At 45.4% G+C, this 19166-nt stretch overlaps 2 protein-coding genes across 2 annotated transcripts in view; both read right to left on the reverse strand.

Moving 5' to 3' along the window:
• The window catches only part of LOC108158999 (prolow-density lipoprotein receptor-related protein 1), a 54673-nt gene that overhangs the window by 22050 nt on the left and 13457 nt on the right, over positions 1 to 19166 (reverse strand). The window lies entirely within an intron of this gene.
• Positions 36 to 652, reverse strand: LOC108159001 (accessory gland protein Acp62F-like). Its single transcript, XM_017291865.2, has one exon. The coding sequence runs from the start codon at positions 626 to 628 to the stop codon at positions 221 to 223; it is 408 nt and encodes a 135-aa protein (XP_017147354.1). The 5' UTR covers positions 629 to 652; the 3' UTR covers positions 36 to 220.

Here is a 19166-nt window from a genome sequence, read left to right on the forward strand (position 1 = left end):
GACAGGGCAACAAACGGCGAGCGGGCAACAACAAGCGCCAGGGACAAAGGAAACAGTCCAACAAAAACAAAATCCAGGGCGACAAAAAAGAGTCCACCAACAACAACAACAACAACAAGCAGACTAGCGGATCCTCCAGCAGGCGGCTAATAGCGATCTAAATTAGCAAAACAAAACTCTTTCCCTCATACAAAATATACCAACAAACACTTCCAACAGACTAGTCTTCATTCAATCCGATGGGTTTTCGAATCGTGCGTATCCGCACTTCCCAGCTTTTATAGTCCGTAGAATCGTTATGGATTAAGTACGATCCGAAATATTTGATATTCACGGGATAATGCAGGTGTATCGTCGTCTGCTTCAGTTCCACGGGACAATCCGATCTTAGGACACAGATCCTGAGATCACCGTCGATAATGTAACCCTCCTTGCACACACAAGGTCCACCGCACTCGTTCGTGCAGGTTTCACTCAGAAACTCACAGGTTTCCGGACAGGGGCTGGGACATAAGGCCAATGTTCCATTCTCCGTGCAATCTACCTCCGGTTCTTCAGGACTGGCAGATCCCACGATTCTGAACAGGTGGCACACCAGGCAAATATATTTCCAATGCAACTTGTGCATATTCTCAGTCGATATTGAACTTTTCTTCGATTGGGGTGGTGGAAAATATTTAACAAGTTCCAGACAGCATTGCAAATTAAATTAGTTCTGTGGGAATTTATGCGATAGTTCCATTCGTCACGTGTATCCCTTCGCTTATGGGAAATTTGTAAAGCGAATCAACGACTAGGGAATCAAATGGAATCAACGCTGCTGCATCTTCTATGGGTTGTTTTATACCTTGTTTATGCTTATTTGTTGGTTGGCTTTTTGGCCCTTCACCGTCTATGCACATCTATCAGGCGGCTGATCTTCAAATATTTCAGTTTATATCCACTGGAATCCGCTTTATTGCAGCATACTTTTCGGGGCGAATGTTTTAGCGCCAGAGAAAGTTTTTATCGCATCCACATAACCTACATATTTCCGTGTATGCGAGAGAGAAATTCATGTGGCAGGTAGCACAACCACAAGTCATAAATTTCGCCTGCGATTCTCCTTTTGTTATAGCTTTTTTTTTATGTCCTGGTCCTGGGTGTGTGTGTGTGTGTGTATCTGTGTGCATGCTTGCATGACCCCATAAATTATGAAATGCTGCAATTTCGTTTAGCGGCTTTTGCACTGTTCGAAATTAGTTTTACGCCTCTTTTTTATTCCGATTTAGTTTCTAGTTTTTAGTGCTTGTTCCACATGAGATTTATGAAAATAATGCCTGGCCAAGTACAGTCCTGAGCAGGGAACAGGGAGCACTTGCTCCTGTCGTGCCACCAGACTGTGACTCCGACATCGACGCCGACACGCCTTCTGCTGGCATTCACTGGTGCACTCAATTTCAGTTTGTTTTCGTTTAAGCTCATCTTTTGCAATGGCTGCCGCTGCCGCTGCCGCTACCGCTGCCTCTGCTGCTGCTGCCGCCTTGGCCATTGAGTTCGTTTACCTGACATCCTCGTTCGTGCATCCTCCGTTTGTGTCGGGGATGTTCCGGAAAATGCGAAATTCCATAAATAATTAACGAAATACGCTTTCTCTCTACAGCCCCAGCCCCTAGCTGCTCCTCCTGCTTCTTGTCTCTTGGAGGTAAAAAATACTGAAATTGAAGAGAAATCCCGGCTGAGAACATCTCGGACTCTGCACTGCTCTACACTGCTCTGCACTGCTCTGCACTGCTTTGCTCTGTTTACTCTGTCTACCTGTAGCCAATTTCGAGCTGCTCTTATCTGTCTGGTCTGCTGTTGGCATTTGGTCAGCCCTGTCTGTGGGGGCGGGGGAGCCGCGCGGCAAGACTGTTGGTGCACGGGTAGGGAAAATTGCCAAGGTGGGTGGATGGGTGGCCAGCTGTACAGCCAGGACTTCCACTGTTCTCTACTGCTATCCGGATGTCTGCCAGCCGCCTGCCTGCCTGCCACTGACATTTGCCAAATCAAATAGAAATTTTAATTGACTCTCGTTGGAGTGTCCTCTGCCTCTCGCTACCGGTACGTGCCGTCGCTTTATTTCCCGTTTGCTCAAGGTCTGGTCTTTGCGTTCGAGTTCAGGTTCAGTTTCTGGCCCGTTCAGGGTTTTCTTAAATCTAATTTGATGGCTCTCTTGTCGCATGGAATGTGTTGTTTTTCTGTTTTGTTTTTTTTTTTTTAGAGCAGATAACATTGCGCGGGCTTCACCTTGCAAAAACTTTAAAAATGTTTGCTTGAACTTCGCTCTCTCTTTATCCCTCTCCCGAGTTGACTTCCTCGCTCACTTTGTGCACCCACACAAACTCAAATGAGATCGCTTTCTGGAAGTGATGGCTCACCTTCAATTCACCTTGGACTAAGCTTTTTTTAGCTTCTGCTTAGGCTCTAAACCTCCTACGCTTTGCCTCTCCCTCTCTTACGCTGCTTGCTCTTTTCGTTGGTGCTTATCAGCCTCTGCTTCGGCTCTATGCTGCCTCTGCTTCGGATCTACGCTGCCGCTGCTTCGGCTCTGCTCTAACTCCGCTTCGGGCTCTTCGGGTGCTTAAGCTCTTGCTTTTTCTCTGCTTCCGATCAAGTTCGTCGCTGCCCCGGCTCTGGGGTAGCTACTGCCTCTGCTCTGGCCTCTGTCGCTGCTTTGCATATTCATGCCTCTGGCTCTGCCCTCGCCTGTGTGTTTCTGCTTGTTTTCCATCAAAAATATAGTGCGAGAGAGAAGAGCTTAGAGGGCAGGGGGCAGGGGGCAGTAGAGCAGCGAAATCGGGTTAAGCGCCTTTTGGGCTCGAAGCTAAATTTGCATTTGTCGACGCCGCCGATGCTGCGATTTATGTCGGCGCACGCGGAAAATTTGCCCGCAACAACAGCAGCAACAGCGGCGAGAGCATCAGATTCATGGAATACTCCTCTCTTCACTTTACCTCTCTTCTCATCTCATCTCATCTGGCGCTTCCTCCGATGGAGTCCTTGTTGTTAGTCAACAACTTTGCAGGATTTTTCTTTTCGTTTTTTTCCCTTTTTCGTTGTTGTTGTTGTTTGTTTTTGGGTCAAAAGATGCGTGTATGTGTGCGTGTGTGTGTGTGTGCATAACTTGGTGTGCAACACTGTTTTTCACTTAATTAGCGCTCTGAATGACGCGCTGACAGTTGCCAGGAGTGTACGTGCCACAGCCGCGGGGCATGCAACAACAAACAACAATGGCCTGTCATCATAGCTACTGCTATTGTTGTTGTTGCTGCTGCCGTTGCCATGACAGTCGTGGCATGCGCCCAGAGACGCCACAGATTGCAGCCAAAGTTTGAGGTTGAACTGGCACCCACAGTTCAGGATTGTGGGGCAGCTGCCATATGTAGGTTATTCGACTGATGAAGGGTCCGTCCGTACTTGACGGAAGGACATTATACCCACACCCGCACCCTAAGGTGATACCAAGGATTCATTCGCCCATGGACATTCGCTATGAAATTGAAGAGCTTTCATCGATTTCCTCCAAGACAGGGACAAAGTCTGCCTGCCGTTAAGTGTTGCAAAACATGGAAAGGCGTTCAGAATAATTGCCAGACAAGCCACATAATTTTGCAACAATTTTAACGATTGAGAATAATGCCTCCGTGGCACTTTCCACATCAAATTGAGTCCAGGAATGTCGTAAACATTTCCACACATCCCCCACTCCCACTCCCACTCCCACTCTCTCCTCGGCTTTCACTCCTTGGCTTTTACCATAAATATACTTTAGCCCGGTTTTAATGATTCTCTGCGGAACATTCGCACTCCATTCTCTAGAGTAGAGATATTATTCACGAAATCGTAAGACATTTTTTATGGTGGAATTTTAATGAGCGCTACATTTGTAGCCCCCCTTGGGGCTTGTTGCCCCGCTTCTTTGCGAATCGATGCGATGAAAAAGCGTTTTACAAAGGATGTGTCGTTTCCCCCCTTTTAGCCAGTCCTGAATAAATTTCCTGCTGAAAATTCATTTTATAATAGGGTTTTTCCGTCGCCGAAACGCGAATCAAAATGAAACCCAAACTGAGGAAAAGGCATAAAAAAGGTGACAAAGCCAGCACAGATTTCCGCTCAGCGATGGTCAACAAACAACGGTCCAGGGCCGCCGGCCAAGGGGGCGGAAAGCCAGAGTTGCATCCGGTGGGGCAGCATCTGGATGTACACACAAATATGGCCGGCGTTGGCTTCCGGTGGCACGACGACTTCCTTGCACTGAGGTCTCAATTTTCATCATCATTCATTTCACTCTCTCTCTCTCTCTCTCTTCCTTTGTGTGCTGTCCTTCTGCTGGTCTCTCTCTTCTCTCTCTCTCTCTCTCTGTTGATTCCCCTTTCTGTATTATTTAATGCACTGATGTGCGCATAATGAGCGTGATTGACATAAATGTACTTTAAATGCACCAGGGAATCGCATCAGCCTGAGTGGCAAATGTCGAGCAGACAATGTAGGGCTCTGCCCCCGCGTGTGGCATGTCCTCCCTGTGGCACAGGCTCTTGTCCGGCATCAACCGTTGTTTGCCGGTTTTGAACAGTGGACTTTGCTCTGCCTTGCCTTTTCGGGCTTTGTCCACTCCGCTTTTTGCTGGCCGTATGCTCCCTCGGGCACTTTAATCGAGTTTATTGCATGCTTCACACAAAGAAGGGGCGGCGGAAGGCGTGGCTGCAACTACTAAAAGCCAAATCAAGCCAGAACAAAACAAGAACAAAAACAAAGGCATAAAGTAACAAAAAAAAAAAAAAAAAACAATGTTTAAAAGCCCCGCCGCACAGGGTATTTCCATCATTAAATGTTGCATGCAACACGACCTTACACGATATTTGGAAAATTTTACATTTATTTTCCATGCTGCATTTATAAATATTATTCAATTTGCATAGAAATATTTCTGCAGATTATATTCCCCTTTATATGGAAAGCTAATCCCTCTGCCTCTGCCCTCCCAGAAAATTGAGATATTCCCCTCCCTTCCTGGGCCCTCCGCCGGGCGGACGGAGCCATAAAAAGTTGCAGCATCATCAACGCCTCTCGAGGGGCGGGAAGGGTGGCCAAAAGTTTCCCTTTTTGCAGTCGAGAGAAAACTTTGTAGCAAATATTTAAAAGAGCTCTTCTACAGCCCTCTCTGTCCCTCTCGCACTCTCGCTGTCTGTTTTTCTTCTGTGCAAAAAAGGGCAAAAGAAAAACCGTCTTTAATGAGCCGCATCGGGTAGCAGAGGGGGTAGCGGGTGTTGAGGGGGAAAACCAATGCTCGAAAACTGATTTTATGAAAGAGCTGCTGCGCACTTTTCCTATTTAATTTTAATAATCCTAATCAAGGAGCAGTGGAAATTATACGACTATTTCCGCGGCACTTCACGATTCCTGGGCTGGAAAATGCAGAGGGCGGGGGGCGGGGGGCGGGGGCAAAGTGCAATGCAACCAAAAGTATTCTAAGGTCAACTGAATGTTCAACTGCTCTTTTGAATGGCTTTTTATCTGGGGTAAACCATGGAATGGAGCTCCAATACCAAATTGAAATTGAAGTGAAATTCTTGCAAAAATATTCAAAGGTGAAAGTGCCTCCCTTGTGGAGGGTCCTCTGCTGCTGCTCTGCTTTTTAAGCATTCGAGCGTTCCTCAATGCTCCGCATCATGCACATGCCATGTATGTTGTTTGCGGCATTCGCTGGTGCCTAAGTTTACCTTTACAGATTTAGGTTCCAGTATGGATCCAGTAGTGGATCCTTCTATTCCAACCATAAAACCCATAGATCAATATACAATTTTCATTTCGCATAAAGTATGCAAAACAAAACTAGAGCCAAACTCTAGACAAATGGAACTGTGTTCAGGATGAACACATCCTGCACATTTTCAAGCCATCCAAAAAAGTTTCGCCTTCCTTTGGGGAGTGGAACGCCCGAAGTTTGGAGCTTCACTTGGAGTTTTGGCTAAAAGCACTTGATGGTTGGCCTTCTCTCGGCAGCCCTTCATCATCATCGTCTGGTCTCGTCTCGTCTCCCCTCCTCACCCCCCTCACCCCGACGGGGTAAAATCTGCTTCATAAATGTTTATAAATACAATTTTCTAGTTGTGGCCCGAAAGTTGTTTTATTGCTGCATTTTCCCAGGCTATCTGGCTGGCAGCAGCAAACTATGATTTATATATGTGCATATATAAATAATCATCAATCTTCCTTAGCTGTTGTTGTTGTTGTTGTTGTTGTTGTTGTTGTTGCTGCCACAGGTTACTGCCAGGCGAATGAGCAGCCAAGGCTTTTAAATGATTTTCTTTGTAATTCTGGCTATGGTCATTGATTTCCCTAAAAATCCCAATCCATAAGAGGGGTGGGGAAGGGGGGGAGTGGCAGGACAAGAATGTGTTGCGGCATGTTGTCGTCGTGTCAGTCATTGTCATGTTTTCCATGTTTTCAGCACACATCAATCGATAGTTCAACACACTCCAATTGCAGGGTAGCAAGCACAAACGAGGTGGAACGTTGTGAGTTGCTGCGGAGACCGCAACTCTACATTTATACCCGATACTAAGTCAGTATGGCTCTCCTCCGGCAGACGCCGCTAATATTAAACGACACGAAAAAGAGAGAGACAGAAAATCAGTCTGAGCTTGTCGTCGGGCGCTGCGTAGCCACTGCAAATTGATTTGTTCCTTTTGGCTATAAAAATGATCCGATCTGATCCAGATTCAGTAGCCGGATAGATATGGTCATTATCTATAATTCTGCGTTTTTAGATTTCTCGAATCTGCAATATTGTGGATGCAACAGATTTTCGTTTTTAGTTTTCTCGTATCGTCGAAATTGTGGATGCCACAGATTTTCGCTCTTTGTGGGGGCGGAAGTGGGCGGGGCAAAGTTTTGAAATATTCTTGTAGCAGTGACATATCACAGAAGTCTGGATCCAAAACATCGTTGCTCTAGCTCTTATAGTCTTTGAGCACTAGGCGCTGATAGGGACGGACAGACGGACAGACGGACGGACGGACGGACAGACATGGGTCAATCGACTCGGCTATTGATGCTGAGCAAGAATATATATACTTTATGGGGTCGGAAACGATTCCTTCTGGACGTTACACACATCCACTTTTCACCACAAATCTAATATACCCCAATACTCATATTGAGTATCGGGTATAAAAAGGGCTCGCCCAATCGCCCGGCAAGGATGTCGAAAGACCCAAAGGGATCAATCTTCAAGGGGTATCGCATGCCACATCCAATGCCAATCAATTCGTTCACACATTCATTCAGTCATTCCCCCCCCCCCCCCCCCCCCACTCACTCTCTCTCTCTCTCTCTCTCTCTCTTCTCTTTCGTTGGAGAAGAAAGTAATTGAATTGTTTTATTTTGTTTCGTTTTGTTTTGTGGTTCTTTTCATTATGCTGTTGACAAGTACACATACGCAATGCATAACCACTTTAAATTACGTATACGACATGCAGTACACAACACAGATTGATTTGTTTCTCTTTCGTTAACACATAAATACCTTATTGGTTGCACAATTATCCACTAGATCTCTTTCGCCTTTAGGGGAAGACAGAGAGAGGGAATGAGAGAGAGTTCTAAAACGTATTCCAATGACTTTTAAATTGGCTGACCGAGTTTTTCCCCCATTAAAAAAGGGGGGAGGGGGGTGGGGGGCACGCATATTTTAAGTGGCAAAGTTTTCTCGATTCGCACGGTGAAAAACTATCCAGCAAAAGAGAGGAAATTGTTGCCATTTGGCCATTTCTGCAGGCAATCAAAAAACTACACCCAGCAGGGGGGAGGGGGGAGGGAGGAGGGACGAGGGAGGACGAGTGCAAGTCAAGTAAATAAAAAATTATTGCAAAACTTTGCCATGCAATAGACGAAGGCAAAAATGGAAAAAAACGAAGAACGCAGAGACCTTCTTGAAGAAAGTACGAATTCGGCCAGACATCATCCTGGGGTGGCGAAGCATGAAGAACGCTGTAAAAAAAAAACAAAATAGTTGCCACGACAGGCGGCACGGTGGCACGGTGGCAGGGTGCATAAACAGTAACATCGTCATTCTGCTCTGCGGCACAATGTTGCCTGGACCAGACTCCTTTCAGCACTGTTCCTTTGTGCAATCAACGCAGGTGGCGCCGAGTGTGGGGGGGGGGGGGGACAGTGGCATTGCAACAGATTTTAGGCGCAGCTACAAGGCCCCATCGCTTCCCATCGCTGGCTCCTTACAGTGGCTCCACCCAGCCGAATAATTAACAGATTATTTAATCGATGCCAGCTTAAGGGATTAATTATCAAAATCGAATGAAACAATCGTCGATTTGTGCGCAAATTTGGCTTCAAAGGAGAGGAAAAACATTTAAGAGAGGCTTTAAGAAATACATTAAGAAGGATCTCATAGGTCGCTTGGCTCTCTGAACACCTGGCCTTGGAGCACACGCTTTTCCCTGCATTCTTTTGGGATGCAATTCCGAAACCCCATAAAAATGTGTTCAATATTTGTTAGGGATTGCAATAAACTTTCGTGGAGTGCCCCCCCTTCCGCCCACCTCCCATCGAACTTTTCAATTAAGTTTCTCCATTTTCTCAGTGAAGTTTTACCCCACGCATCCCACTGTCCAGTGTCCAGAGTCCATCTCCGGGCAGTTATTAGAGGAGCCGTCTTGCAGCTATCAAATTGCCATAAAAGCGGATGTTAAACGGAGTTGCCTGCCGTAAACTGCCCTTACTATACGGCCATCCACTGCTTGGTCCTTGTCGGAGACTGGCTGTCGAAATTAGCCCTTGGTAGGGACACGGGACAATCAGCCTTGCCTGATTAGAGAGTGGGCCATGGAATGGAATTCTCCTCCCCCCCTCTGCCACCCCCTTCCGCCTTGTCCATGGGACTATATTTTTTTTCATTAGCTAAGTGGCAGAGTGCCTCTGCGCCTCCACTCCACCAGGAAAGAATATAATTTTCATTTGTCTTTCTTGTCTGTAATTATTTTCAATATAAAAGAGGGAGGTGGGGGAGGTGGGGGGAGGTGGGGTGTACTCGTATCCCTCATCTTTCTGTGGGCATTAAGGGAGCGTTGATCTGTTTCCATCTGCTCGAGTGGCATAAATCACACAGAAAACACTACAGAATGGGATAATTGGATGAGAATTGAGATATTCAATTCAAATTTCATCTGCAGCGGTCCCTCTCTTCCCCTCTCCTCCCCTCTCTTGCTCTCTTTTCAAGTGCCTCTCATACTGAGAAAGGGGGGCACACACCCCACACCCCATTCGCCATTCAATGACCCAAAACAGAAGACCACATCAATGATGTTAATTCCCTTTCCGGAGAGCACTTCTTTTCTTCAATTTGTTTGGATTACGAGCACAGCCACATAATACTCGTATTTATTATCATTTATCATCGCATAAAACATGTTACGAGCCCAAACAAATTGTCAAACAAAAAGCAAAGGGCGCAAGGGAAAATTTGAAAATAATGGAAAAACGTGACCCAAAGGAAGAGACTCCGCCGCCAACTCTTTTCAGGGCAGGGCGAATCCTTAAACAGGAAAGATATACAGAGATACACAGAGAAGATGTGCGGGGTTCGGGGCGGAGATCGGGGTCGGGGTTAGAGTGTTGACTGAGGGACATCTGTCAGATACACAGCCCGAAGCGATTCTGTGGTTAACTTCGGGGGTAAGCCACAAAGTTTTTGTTCTCCCTTCTGATGCTGCACTTGACAAGTCTCTTCGCCGCAGTCGCTGCTCATTAAAAAACAAACAACAGCAGCAAAAAAAAAAACCCCCCCCACATGTGGAGGGGGCATGGCAGGGGGCAGCGGTGCAGAGGAGCTGCAACGGTAGCAGTGTCCACGTAATTGAATCAGCCTCGAGAACATATTAAAACCATCCAGCTCCACTCGTATCTCCATCTCCCTCTCTCTCCCTCTCCACCCCTGGTCCATTATCCCTCCTTCAGACACAGAAATGACCAGGATACCAGCAGCAGGACTCAACTCCTTATGTGCCTCTCCCTTCTCCCATCTTTTTTCCTTCTGTCTTTTGTGTTCTCGAGTGAACTTTTCAGCTCCATATGTTTCCCCATTCAATTTGTGCAGCACAGTCGATTGATCGGTTGGAATATTCATTCGGGGGAATGGAGAATTTTCAGGTGTAATACCGAATGAGTCACAGATATTGAATGCAAATCAACGATTGAATAAAACTCAGCTTTTTAATGGGAAATTCCTTTACTGAATTGGCTCCGATATAATCGCAAAGAACACTATCGGTTGCTGTTTTTTATGGAAAAAGAGCCAAAGAACTTTCAACATATTTTGGAAAGAAGAAAGACGAAAAATTATATCATATAATATCAATTATCGAATAGCTTAGTTATCGAATGACATCAATTAGTGAGGAATATCGATTATAACTGATAATTATCAAAGAATATCAATTATCGAAAATTATTTATCGCCGTACCTCAGATATCGTAGGAATATAATGGAATAATAATCGAAGAATATCAAAGAATATCGAGAAATATCAGCCTCTAGAGAATGAATATTAATTACCGAAATATGTTAGATATAATGTGATATTATAGTAGATCTAAACATTGAAACTCCCATCTTTCACCTGCACTCTGTCTATCCACCCGTTCGATGCCATTTCTTTGAGTCCCATAAGGTTTATGGCTTTTTGATAGAGTGGATCAATCAATGTCTGGCAATCCCGAAACGTAATACCGTTGAAAGGGTACACCATCGGACGACATTGAGGAGTTTAAGCCTCCGCCTCAGTCTCTTTTTTTTCCCCCTTTTTTTCACTCTTTGTTTTTTGTTGCTGTTGTTGTTGTGGCCAGTGATTCAACAAGATATTGTTGTTGTTCGTTCACGTTCTCGATGCAGTTGAACAGGTTCTTCGGACGAGCCAAAGAACAAAGCCAAAGGAGAGACAGAAAACAAGAAGAAGGGAAAAATCACGTTTGATAAATAAAATATATATGTACATACAATGTACATATATATACTAAATGTTCAAGCTATATATAGTACGTATGTAATTTATATATTTAGATATACATATCTTCGAGTCCCCCCCCTTGAATCTCCCTGCCTGCCTGATTGCTGTGTGCACTTGGCGCGCTTATCATTTCGTGTGCACTGCCCCCTGCCCCCTGCCCCTGCCCCTTTGAGAGGGGGGACTGACTGCGACTGCTTCGTTATTCTGCAGCTCCTTGGGGCTACTCTTTTGACTCTCTCTCTCTCTCTCTTTCTGTGTCATTGCGAATGCAGAAATTTGATGCCAGCTGCAGCTTGTTATGCGGCTCTTAACCCTTTTTCCTACTCCTTCTTTTTTGTACTCCTTTTCCCTGCTTTCCCCCTCTTCTTTAAGCCTTTTCCTTTGTGGCTTTTGTAATTAACAATCGTCGGTTTCCCACACTAATGGCCCAAGGAAAGAGCCAAACGAAACAGAAGTTCAATAAAAGGGGGAGCCTCTAGGCCCCTCTATTCTCTTAAGCAGCTAATCCGAAATAAAGCTCAGAGCAAATCAAACGTAAATATTGAGACAGAGTTGATCTAAAGGACACCAGCTTGTTGGCCACTCAACCATATGGAAATGGATGGTAATCTTCTACAATCATCATCATCATCATCATGAGAGGCACCACCTGAGACCTGACACCGGAGACCCTTTATTTATGAACTCTGTTGGAGGGTCAAACCCTTTTTTACCACTCACTTGACTTGAGATAAAGCAAACTAATCGCATTGGAGATCCATCGAATCATGAAAGACTTTAGAATGTGATTTTCTTGAAGCTGTAAATGTGCAATAATTTATACAAATTCCCCAACGTGTGCTGCTTTCGTCATTAATATTTACTCGATTTGATTTGACTTGAGTTTGCTTTTACTGCGAGTATCTTTTGGGTCGTCGGGCCATTAAGTGGAGCTCCCCAGTCGCAGTCCCAGCAGGTCGGTCTGCTGCGTGGGCTGGCTCTTGGCTCTGTTCTTGGGGAGACTTTCAGAGTCGTTAACCGGGCACAGCACAGCCCAAGCCACACAGCTAGCCAATCAACTGGGTAAACTAGTTTAGACTCAAAGATTCGGATGGATTTCTGGGTGGGGAGGGGGGCAGGGGAAGGGCAGGGCCAGCAGACAACTTTGGCTTTGGGCGGTTCTGGTATAAATTATGAAAATGCATATTAAACTTTATTTCGAGCGCATTTCGGGTGTGACATTTAATTGGGCTACTGAAATGTGGCACCTCCATTCGAGTCCATTCCTCCTGCCTCCCCTCCCTCCCTCTTCCCTCGTGAAACCTTGTTTTTTTTTTTGCGCAAAAACCAATTTATTTTGCAGGCGGGTTTTTAGACAGAGAAAAGTCTGTAGAATCTTTGACGATTCATTTATTCCTTTGCTTTCCATAAAACTTAATGTTTCATAGATCAAATAATCGGTGGGGGCCTTTTTGAGGGCAAATTTCTTTGGCAAAGAGAGTCGTGTTGTTTTTCGGAGAACAATGAAATGCATTCACCAGAGTCCCCCCCCCCCCCCCCCCCCCCCCTATCTATCTATGTATACCACTCACTCGGGGGGCGTTCAGAAAGAGGGAGAGAGAAGCCATTGCATAGTCAATTGCAAAAAATTGTCGACAACCACACAGCCAGAGGGGGGGGGGGGGGGGGGGGGGGGGGGGGGGGGGGGGGGGGGAGGTGCGGTGCGTGGTCTGGTCTTGATTCCAATTTTTGTTTCACTTTCCGTTTTGGGTTTCTCTTTCGATTCTTCTAGAATCAAAGCAAACTTTGATAATTTTGGGATTTAAAGCACGTTTCTTGTGCCGTTAAAGCGATAGCGTTGCATGTAGGATACGGCTAATGGAATTTCCTTGAGACGTGTCTCCCCCCCCCCACCCCTCCCCCCTTCCCTCTCTTTTTGCTTTTAAATCGGATTTTGTTTGTTTTTGTTTGGGCGAAATTCAATTATTTCTTGAGAAAATCATAAATCTATCATAATATCATACACGTACACATACACATACATACATACATACATGTGTATGTGTGCGAGTGGCATAAACCGAAATTTCATTTCTGGGGTAAATGAATAAATGATTTCCTCCTCCTTCCTTCGTTGCCTTCACGGAGGGCGATAAATATTTATGCGGCAATTTGGAGCACATTCCTCGACATCTCAAGAGCTGCTCTCTCTCTCTCTCACTCTCTCTCTGTGTCTCCTCTTCCCTCCCGCGCCACTCTCTGGCGGTTTTTCTCTTCTTTTCATTCGTTTTCTCCCACACCCACACTTCAGTGAGCGCAACATATGTGACACATGTCAATATCATCATACCCCCCCCCCCCTCCCCGCCCATGCCTACTTATCGTGGAGCCTCTTCTGCCTTGCCTTCCAATGATTCCAATTTCCATAGATGCCTGTGCCCCCCCTCCCTCCCTCTGGGGCCATTGATAGGCCCCTGTTTAGCCCCTGGTGTGCGTCGGATATGTACACCTTTAGAAAGTGTAAACCTCAGCCAGCAGCAACAACAGTTGCAAAGCTCTTAAGCCGACTCAGCTTTGAAAGCTTAACGCACTTGGGCAGGAATCAAAAGCGCCAGCAGAAGCGGAAGCAGCAGCAGAGCAACGGCAAAAAATGAATAAGAAATGAATGGAAAAAGAAAAAATGCTTCAACGAATTAAAAGCGTAGGGATGGGGGGCAAACATTAACCCTTAGTTGGCCTGGCCCATGGGTTAATGGGCGCCTCACTTGAGAGTCTATTCAAAGCAGGAGGGCACCACATCTATCTGTATATCAAAACAAATTAACATTTTCCAAAGAACGAGGGCTCTTCACGCTCAGTCCGTCCCATTTGCTGGCTCTTTCCCTTCTCTTTGAGCTGGAAATTCGAATGTGGGACTTTATGAAACAGAAGGGCATCTAAGAAACATGAGCATTGTAATGGAACAATATTCTATCCACTAAAGATTTGTACAATCATAAACTCAAGAGGAGAAAACCTTTTTTGAGCTTTGAAATCAACAAAATAGGGTCTATGTTCCAGATACTATAGGTACTAACGGTATTACATACTCCTCAAACAAGTCTGTGGGCGGAATTTCCATTCGATTTTCGTATATTGGGGGATTTATTTGTATTTTTTCTCTCTCGTTTGCCAAATGATTCGCCAGCATTTGACAGGCAGGGTGCCCCCCCCCCATGACCGTCGGGGCTATTAAACTGTCAAACATGGCCATCCGATCATCAGTCAACACAGCAATTACAACAGGGAGGAGGCCCCCCCCCCCCCCCCCCATACACCGCCATTTCCAGTTCTCCTTGCAAATGCTCTTTCGTTCGCCGTTCGACGTTCACGGTTCTCCATTTCATTTCGCATTTGTCTGTTTACTTTAAGCTTCAAATTACGCTTAAATTGTTTTTACGCCTCTTTTCGACCCACTCGACTAGGCCATCGAGCAAAGATCTATAAAAAGCTTTTGACGAAATCAATACCAAAAATAAAAAACAACAAACACAAACCAAAGAAAAAAAGGTACACCAAAAGAAGCTGAAAAATGTCTTATATTTGGCGAGCATTTGACGAGGAGGAGGAGACTTCGAATCTAAGAGGGGATAAAATATATTCCCTGAATTTCCACCATTTTTCGGACTTTAAAGTTTCGAAATACATAGTCTTCAAGAAACCTTTAATCGTCGTTGCTTTTGTTAGCCTTCTTTCTTTTATTTGCTAATTTTCGCCATTATCTGTGGCTGCATTCCATTCGTTCAAAGACTAATATTTTGTGCTATATTATTTACTATATTCTATTATATTCGTATCTGTATATTCCCCTATTCACCTGTCAATTCTCAGTTGCCTGTCTGTGGCTGTAACTAACCGCAGAGCGCTCCCCGCTCCCTCTTTCTCCACCTCCAGAGAGGTCTGCCTGAAACCTCCTTCTAAAGCTCCCCCCCCCTGTCATCTGCCTGTCGGTAGAAGCAGCAGCATTGTCTATGGCCATCAATAATTTATGCATTCAGCCATCAATCACTTTGAGCTGCTTTTGCATCGACTGAGAACTAAGAGAAAGGTTCGCTTTTAGGGCCAGAGGGAGAAAGCGGTGGAGAGGGGGCCATGGTCGGGGGGGGGGGGGGGGGGGTGTCCTAGCCAAAGTAGAGACTCAGTCAAGTGTGGCCTCCAAAGGCGCAAATGGATTTTGGTTCGGTTTTTTGGTTTGATTTGCGGAGAGCAGAAGAGGAATGTGCTGTGCTCCATTACTCCTTGTTTTTCAACCAAACTTTACTTAGGATTTTATTTAAAATTCTTCGCTTTTGCCTCGTTTGCAAATTTGTAGCAAGAAGGAAAGCAGGGCCAACTTTTTCTGGCTTTGGTCTTTTGTAAATTTGCAAAAATTTCTTCCTTATTTCATTTGTTGGCAAATAAACTGAAGGCATAACACATCTTTGCATCTCTCAACGTTGCAGCCATATGTTTCAATTCGTATTTGCGTCCCGTTTTGCCCACATTTTCAGTTTTCCCAATTGGCCCCAAAAGGCATTCGAAACAGCTGACGGTGCTGGAGCATTTGATTTATGTAAAGTTGTTGCCTAAATTGATTTGCAATTGGCAATTTCCTTTGTGCGGCGAACAGAAGAACAAAAGCCAAAACCCTGCCCCGGCATGTGGCGGTGAGTGGGGCAGGGCGGCACGGCGGCTGGGCGTAACCAGCTGTTATGTAAATCTCACAGCTCACATGGAGGCGTCAATGTGGCTCAAGTTGTTAACAGATGCCCCCCCCCCCCTCGCGTGCTCCGCTCCCCCACTCCCACACAAAGGGAAAGCGAGTGAGGAAGACAATGAAAATGAGATGTGTGAGTGGGGGGGGGGGGGGGGGGGCACAGATGCCTGGCAAAGTTCATGCCACAAAGCGAAAACTTGTAGGAATACCCTATACATAGGCACCCATCAAAGACTATTATATTTGGATCGAAACTCAGGTTACAAGTTTGATTATTATCGTGTGAATACGAGACTACAATAAGGCCACATCCTCATCACATCTGCTCTCTTGCGAGGACCATCCGTTTGCCAAACGTCGTCGAAGGAAACAATAAAAAGAATCTGCTTTACTATACTATTTGTTTTAAATATTCTGATTTATTTATCAGACGACGAGTGCAGAACGTATAACGCTTGCTATCTCTTTCTGGCGCTGGTCTCCCCGAAAGCCGAGAGAGCGAGTCGAAAACGTGGATGGTCCTCAGCAGAGCGGACGACGTCACCTTGGAATGCCCAGGCTTGTCTCCTCTGTGGCACTTTGATGGCCGTTAATCTTGTCATTTTCCTATTCTATATCTTTGTTGGTTACGAGAAGAGTCCTACCCACGAGCTGGCATGGGAAAAAGGACGGTTACAAAGGATATACCCTCGAAGGGCAACACCAAAAAATCATTTCAATTATATCGACTTTCTTTGGTGGCAAGCGACGCCTGTGCCTCCCTTCATTTGCATATGTATGTGTGTGTGTGTGTGTGTCCTTAACACGTGTCGTTTTTTGTGTATTTTTGTTGTCGCGGTTTTTCACGCGTACATCTCCCAAAATGCTGAAAAGCCGAGGGGCAATTAGTTAATGAAGAAGCGCAAAGCATGAACCATGTTTCGGGAGCCGCAATGCAAATATATGTACGCCCAGGAATACTTGCGAGATCTTTTTTGGGTACGTTCTGGTTGCCAAATATATGTATTTATGCAGACAGACGGGAGACAAATGAGAGACAGGAGGGGGGTGGGGGCAGGAGACAAGACAGAGATGTTGTGCTTAATCAAATTACAGCACTAATTAATTTCAATTGCTGTTGTAACGGCATTCTTGGGCGGCAGATGAACCCGGAACACGGGAACACTTTCAGGACGAGCATTCGAGAGTGGGTGGTGGGTGGTGGGTGGTGGGTGGAGGGAGGATGGAGGGGTGTCGTCTCTCGTCACATTCAAGACTTGATTTAGCAACAGTTTCGCCTGGCGTATTCCATTCACAATTCCATGGTGGCTGCCACCGAGTACTGCCACCATTCTGTTGCAAGTTCATTACAAACAATTGATTTGGCAGAACGGCGTAAAACTTGGCACCGGCAAAGAGGAACAGGGGAAAACAGGAAACAGAATCCCACTCGAGCCGAGGGCAACGCAGTCTGGGCCATGACCAGCGCAATGTGGTTGCAACTCTAGACGAAAAGCCAAGTCGGCAAAAGACGGCGCGCCGCAGACAGCGGGCCCGGTGCGGTGCGGTGCGGTGGGGTGGGGCATGGGATGTGGCAGCCAGTGGAGGCATTAATAATGAAAACATGCAGGCAGGGCTCCTGTGACTGCGTCTCCGTCTGCGGCTGCCACTGATTGAAACTGAAAGGGCAACGGCGCAGCAGAGGGCGCCAAGTAGTTGGGGGGCATCGCTTCAAAACGTATTTACATAACACATTAAAGGAAACTCCCCTCCCCCCAAGGCAGAACCATCGGATACCCCCTATGGAGGGCCCCACAAGCCTACAGATGGGGCCATGCCCCACAGTGGAAAGGGTATACAAAAAAGCCCGTGTGTTTGCGCCTGAAAAGTTACTCCCTGGATCGAGTAATGCGCGCACTTAATGAGCAACAAAGCGACCTAATGAAGTACTCAAGGGCCCCCCTCTCTCTCTCCCTCTCTCTCTCTCTCTAGCCACAAAGTTTCCGCCAGCAGTGCTGGGCAGGAGGGGAGGAGAGAAGGAGGAGGAGGAGGAGGATGGCTGGCCATTGAAAAAAAAACTTAAATCTTAAAAGTTTCATAAATTCAACGGCGAAAACGAATTTGGGGCCAATCGGCAAATCGGAAATGGGAATCAGCAGAGCCACAGCCAAGGAAAATGTGTGGAAAACGACGGAGGAATTGTCGAAAGATTAGAAGAAACTAAGAAAAGGAATTTTATCCGCAATCCGTACAAACATTTCAACATTTCGCATCTAGAGTACGTAAACAAAACCCCGAAAAACGTAGGAAAATGTTTTGGATATTCCAAAAATGAATCCAAAATTCAAAATGTTTACACGCCACACACACACACACAAGCGAAGCGATACTCTGGGGCATATTAGCTATAAGAAATGGGAGAGGCTGAGAAGAGGCTCCAACTCGGATCTCTGTATACATAGATGTTTTCCCCCCCATCCCAGGGAAAGAGCATCTTCTAGCCCAGAGCTAAGTGATTTCATTGCAGACACAGCTGTAGACTGTTTGAAAATATTTATTATGAAATAAATACCTGGGTATCTATCGGATTTCAGCCACATTTTCATGGCCTGTCGACAGAAGAAGGATTTCTGTGTGGCCCGTGGCTCACTTTGGTTACTTAATTGGAATGTCTTTAAATACAGATTGATTTGCATTAAAGTCATGTTAGTCGAGCCATTGCCATTGCCAGACTTTCTTCATGTTGGAAATATGAAATATTCAAGTAAATTAAAGTGTCAAAATCAGCCATAAAATGTATTATACATTATCTGTTGTGTACATTCATATTTATGATTAAATTTAAAGATTGTACGTAAATGGCTGAAGTGCTCGAGGAAATACACCGAATAAACATAAATAATATATGTATGTGTATGTGTATGTGTGTGTATACGTGTGTGTGTACGTATCAACTACATTGCTGTCTGAATTGCTGGCACTTAAGCGCTGCTGATTTGATTTGTTCTCCGCGGCGTATACGTTATTTTTGTATGTGGCATACAGAACTCAATCTTGCGGTCTGCGCCGCCACTTGAGAGGTGCCTTTGTACATCATAATAATAACAATAATAATAGTAGTAATAACAATAAATTCGTAACAACAATTGTAATTGTAATAATGGCCACAATTTGCATTACTTAATTCATTTAATGCGCCGCACAATTAGACGGAAGATATTTTGGTCAATTTAATCCACATGCGGTCGGTCGGTCAAGGGAGACGGAGACGGAGAGGGAGAGGGAAATTACCTGCAAAAAGAGAAGAAGGAGAGAAGCCATTTAGTATTAATAATGATTAAATAATACGATTGAGGTGTGGAGGTTTGGAGGTCTAGAGGTTTCCTTTGACAAAGCCATTTCCCCCGACACTGTTTTACCTTTGACAC

Source organism: Drosophila miranda, chromosome 3, assembly GCF_003369915.1.
Source record: "Drosophila miranda strain MSH22 chromosome 3, D.miranda_PacBio2.1, whole genome shotgun sequence".
NCBI lineage: Eukaryota > Metazoa > Arthropoda > Insecta > Diptera > Drosophilidae > Drosophila > Drosophila miranda.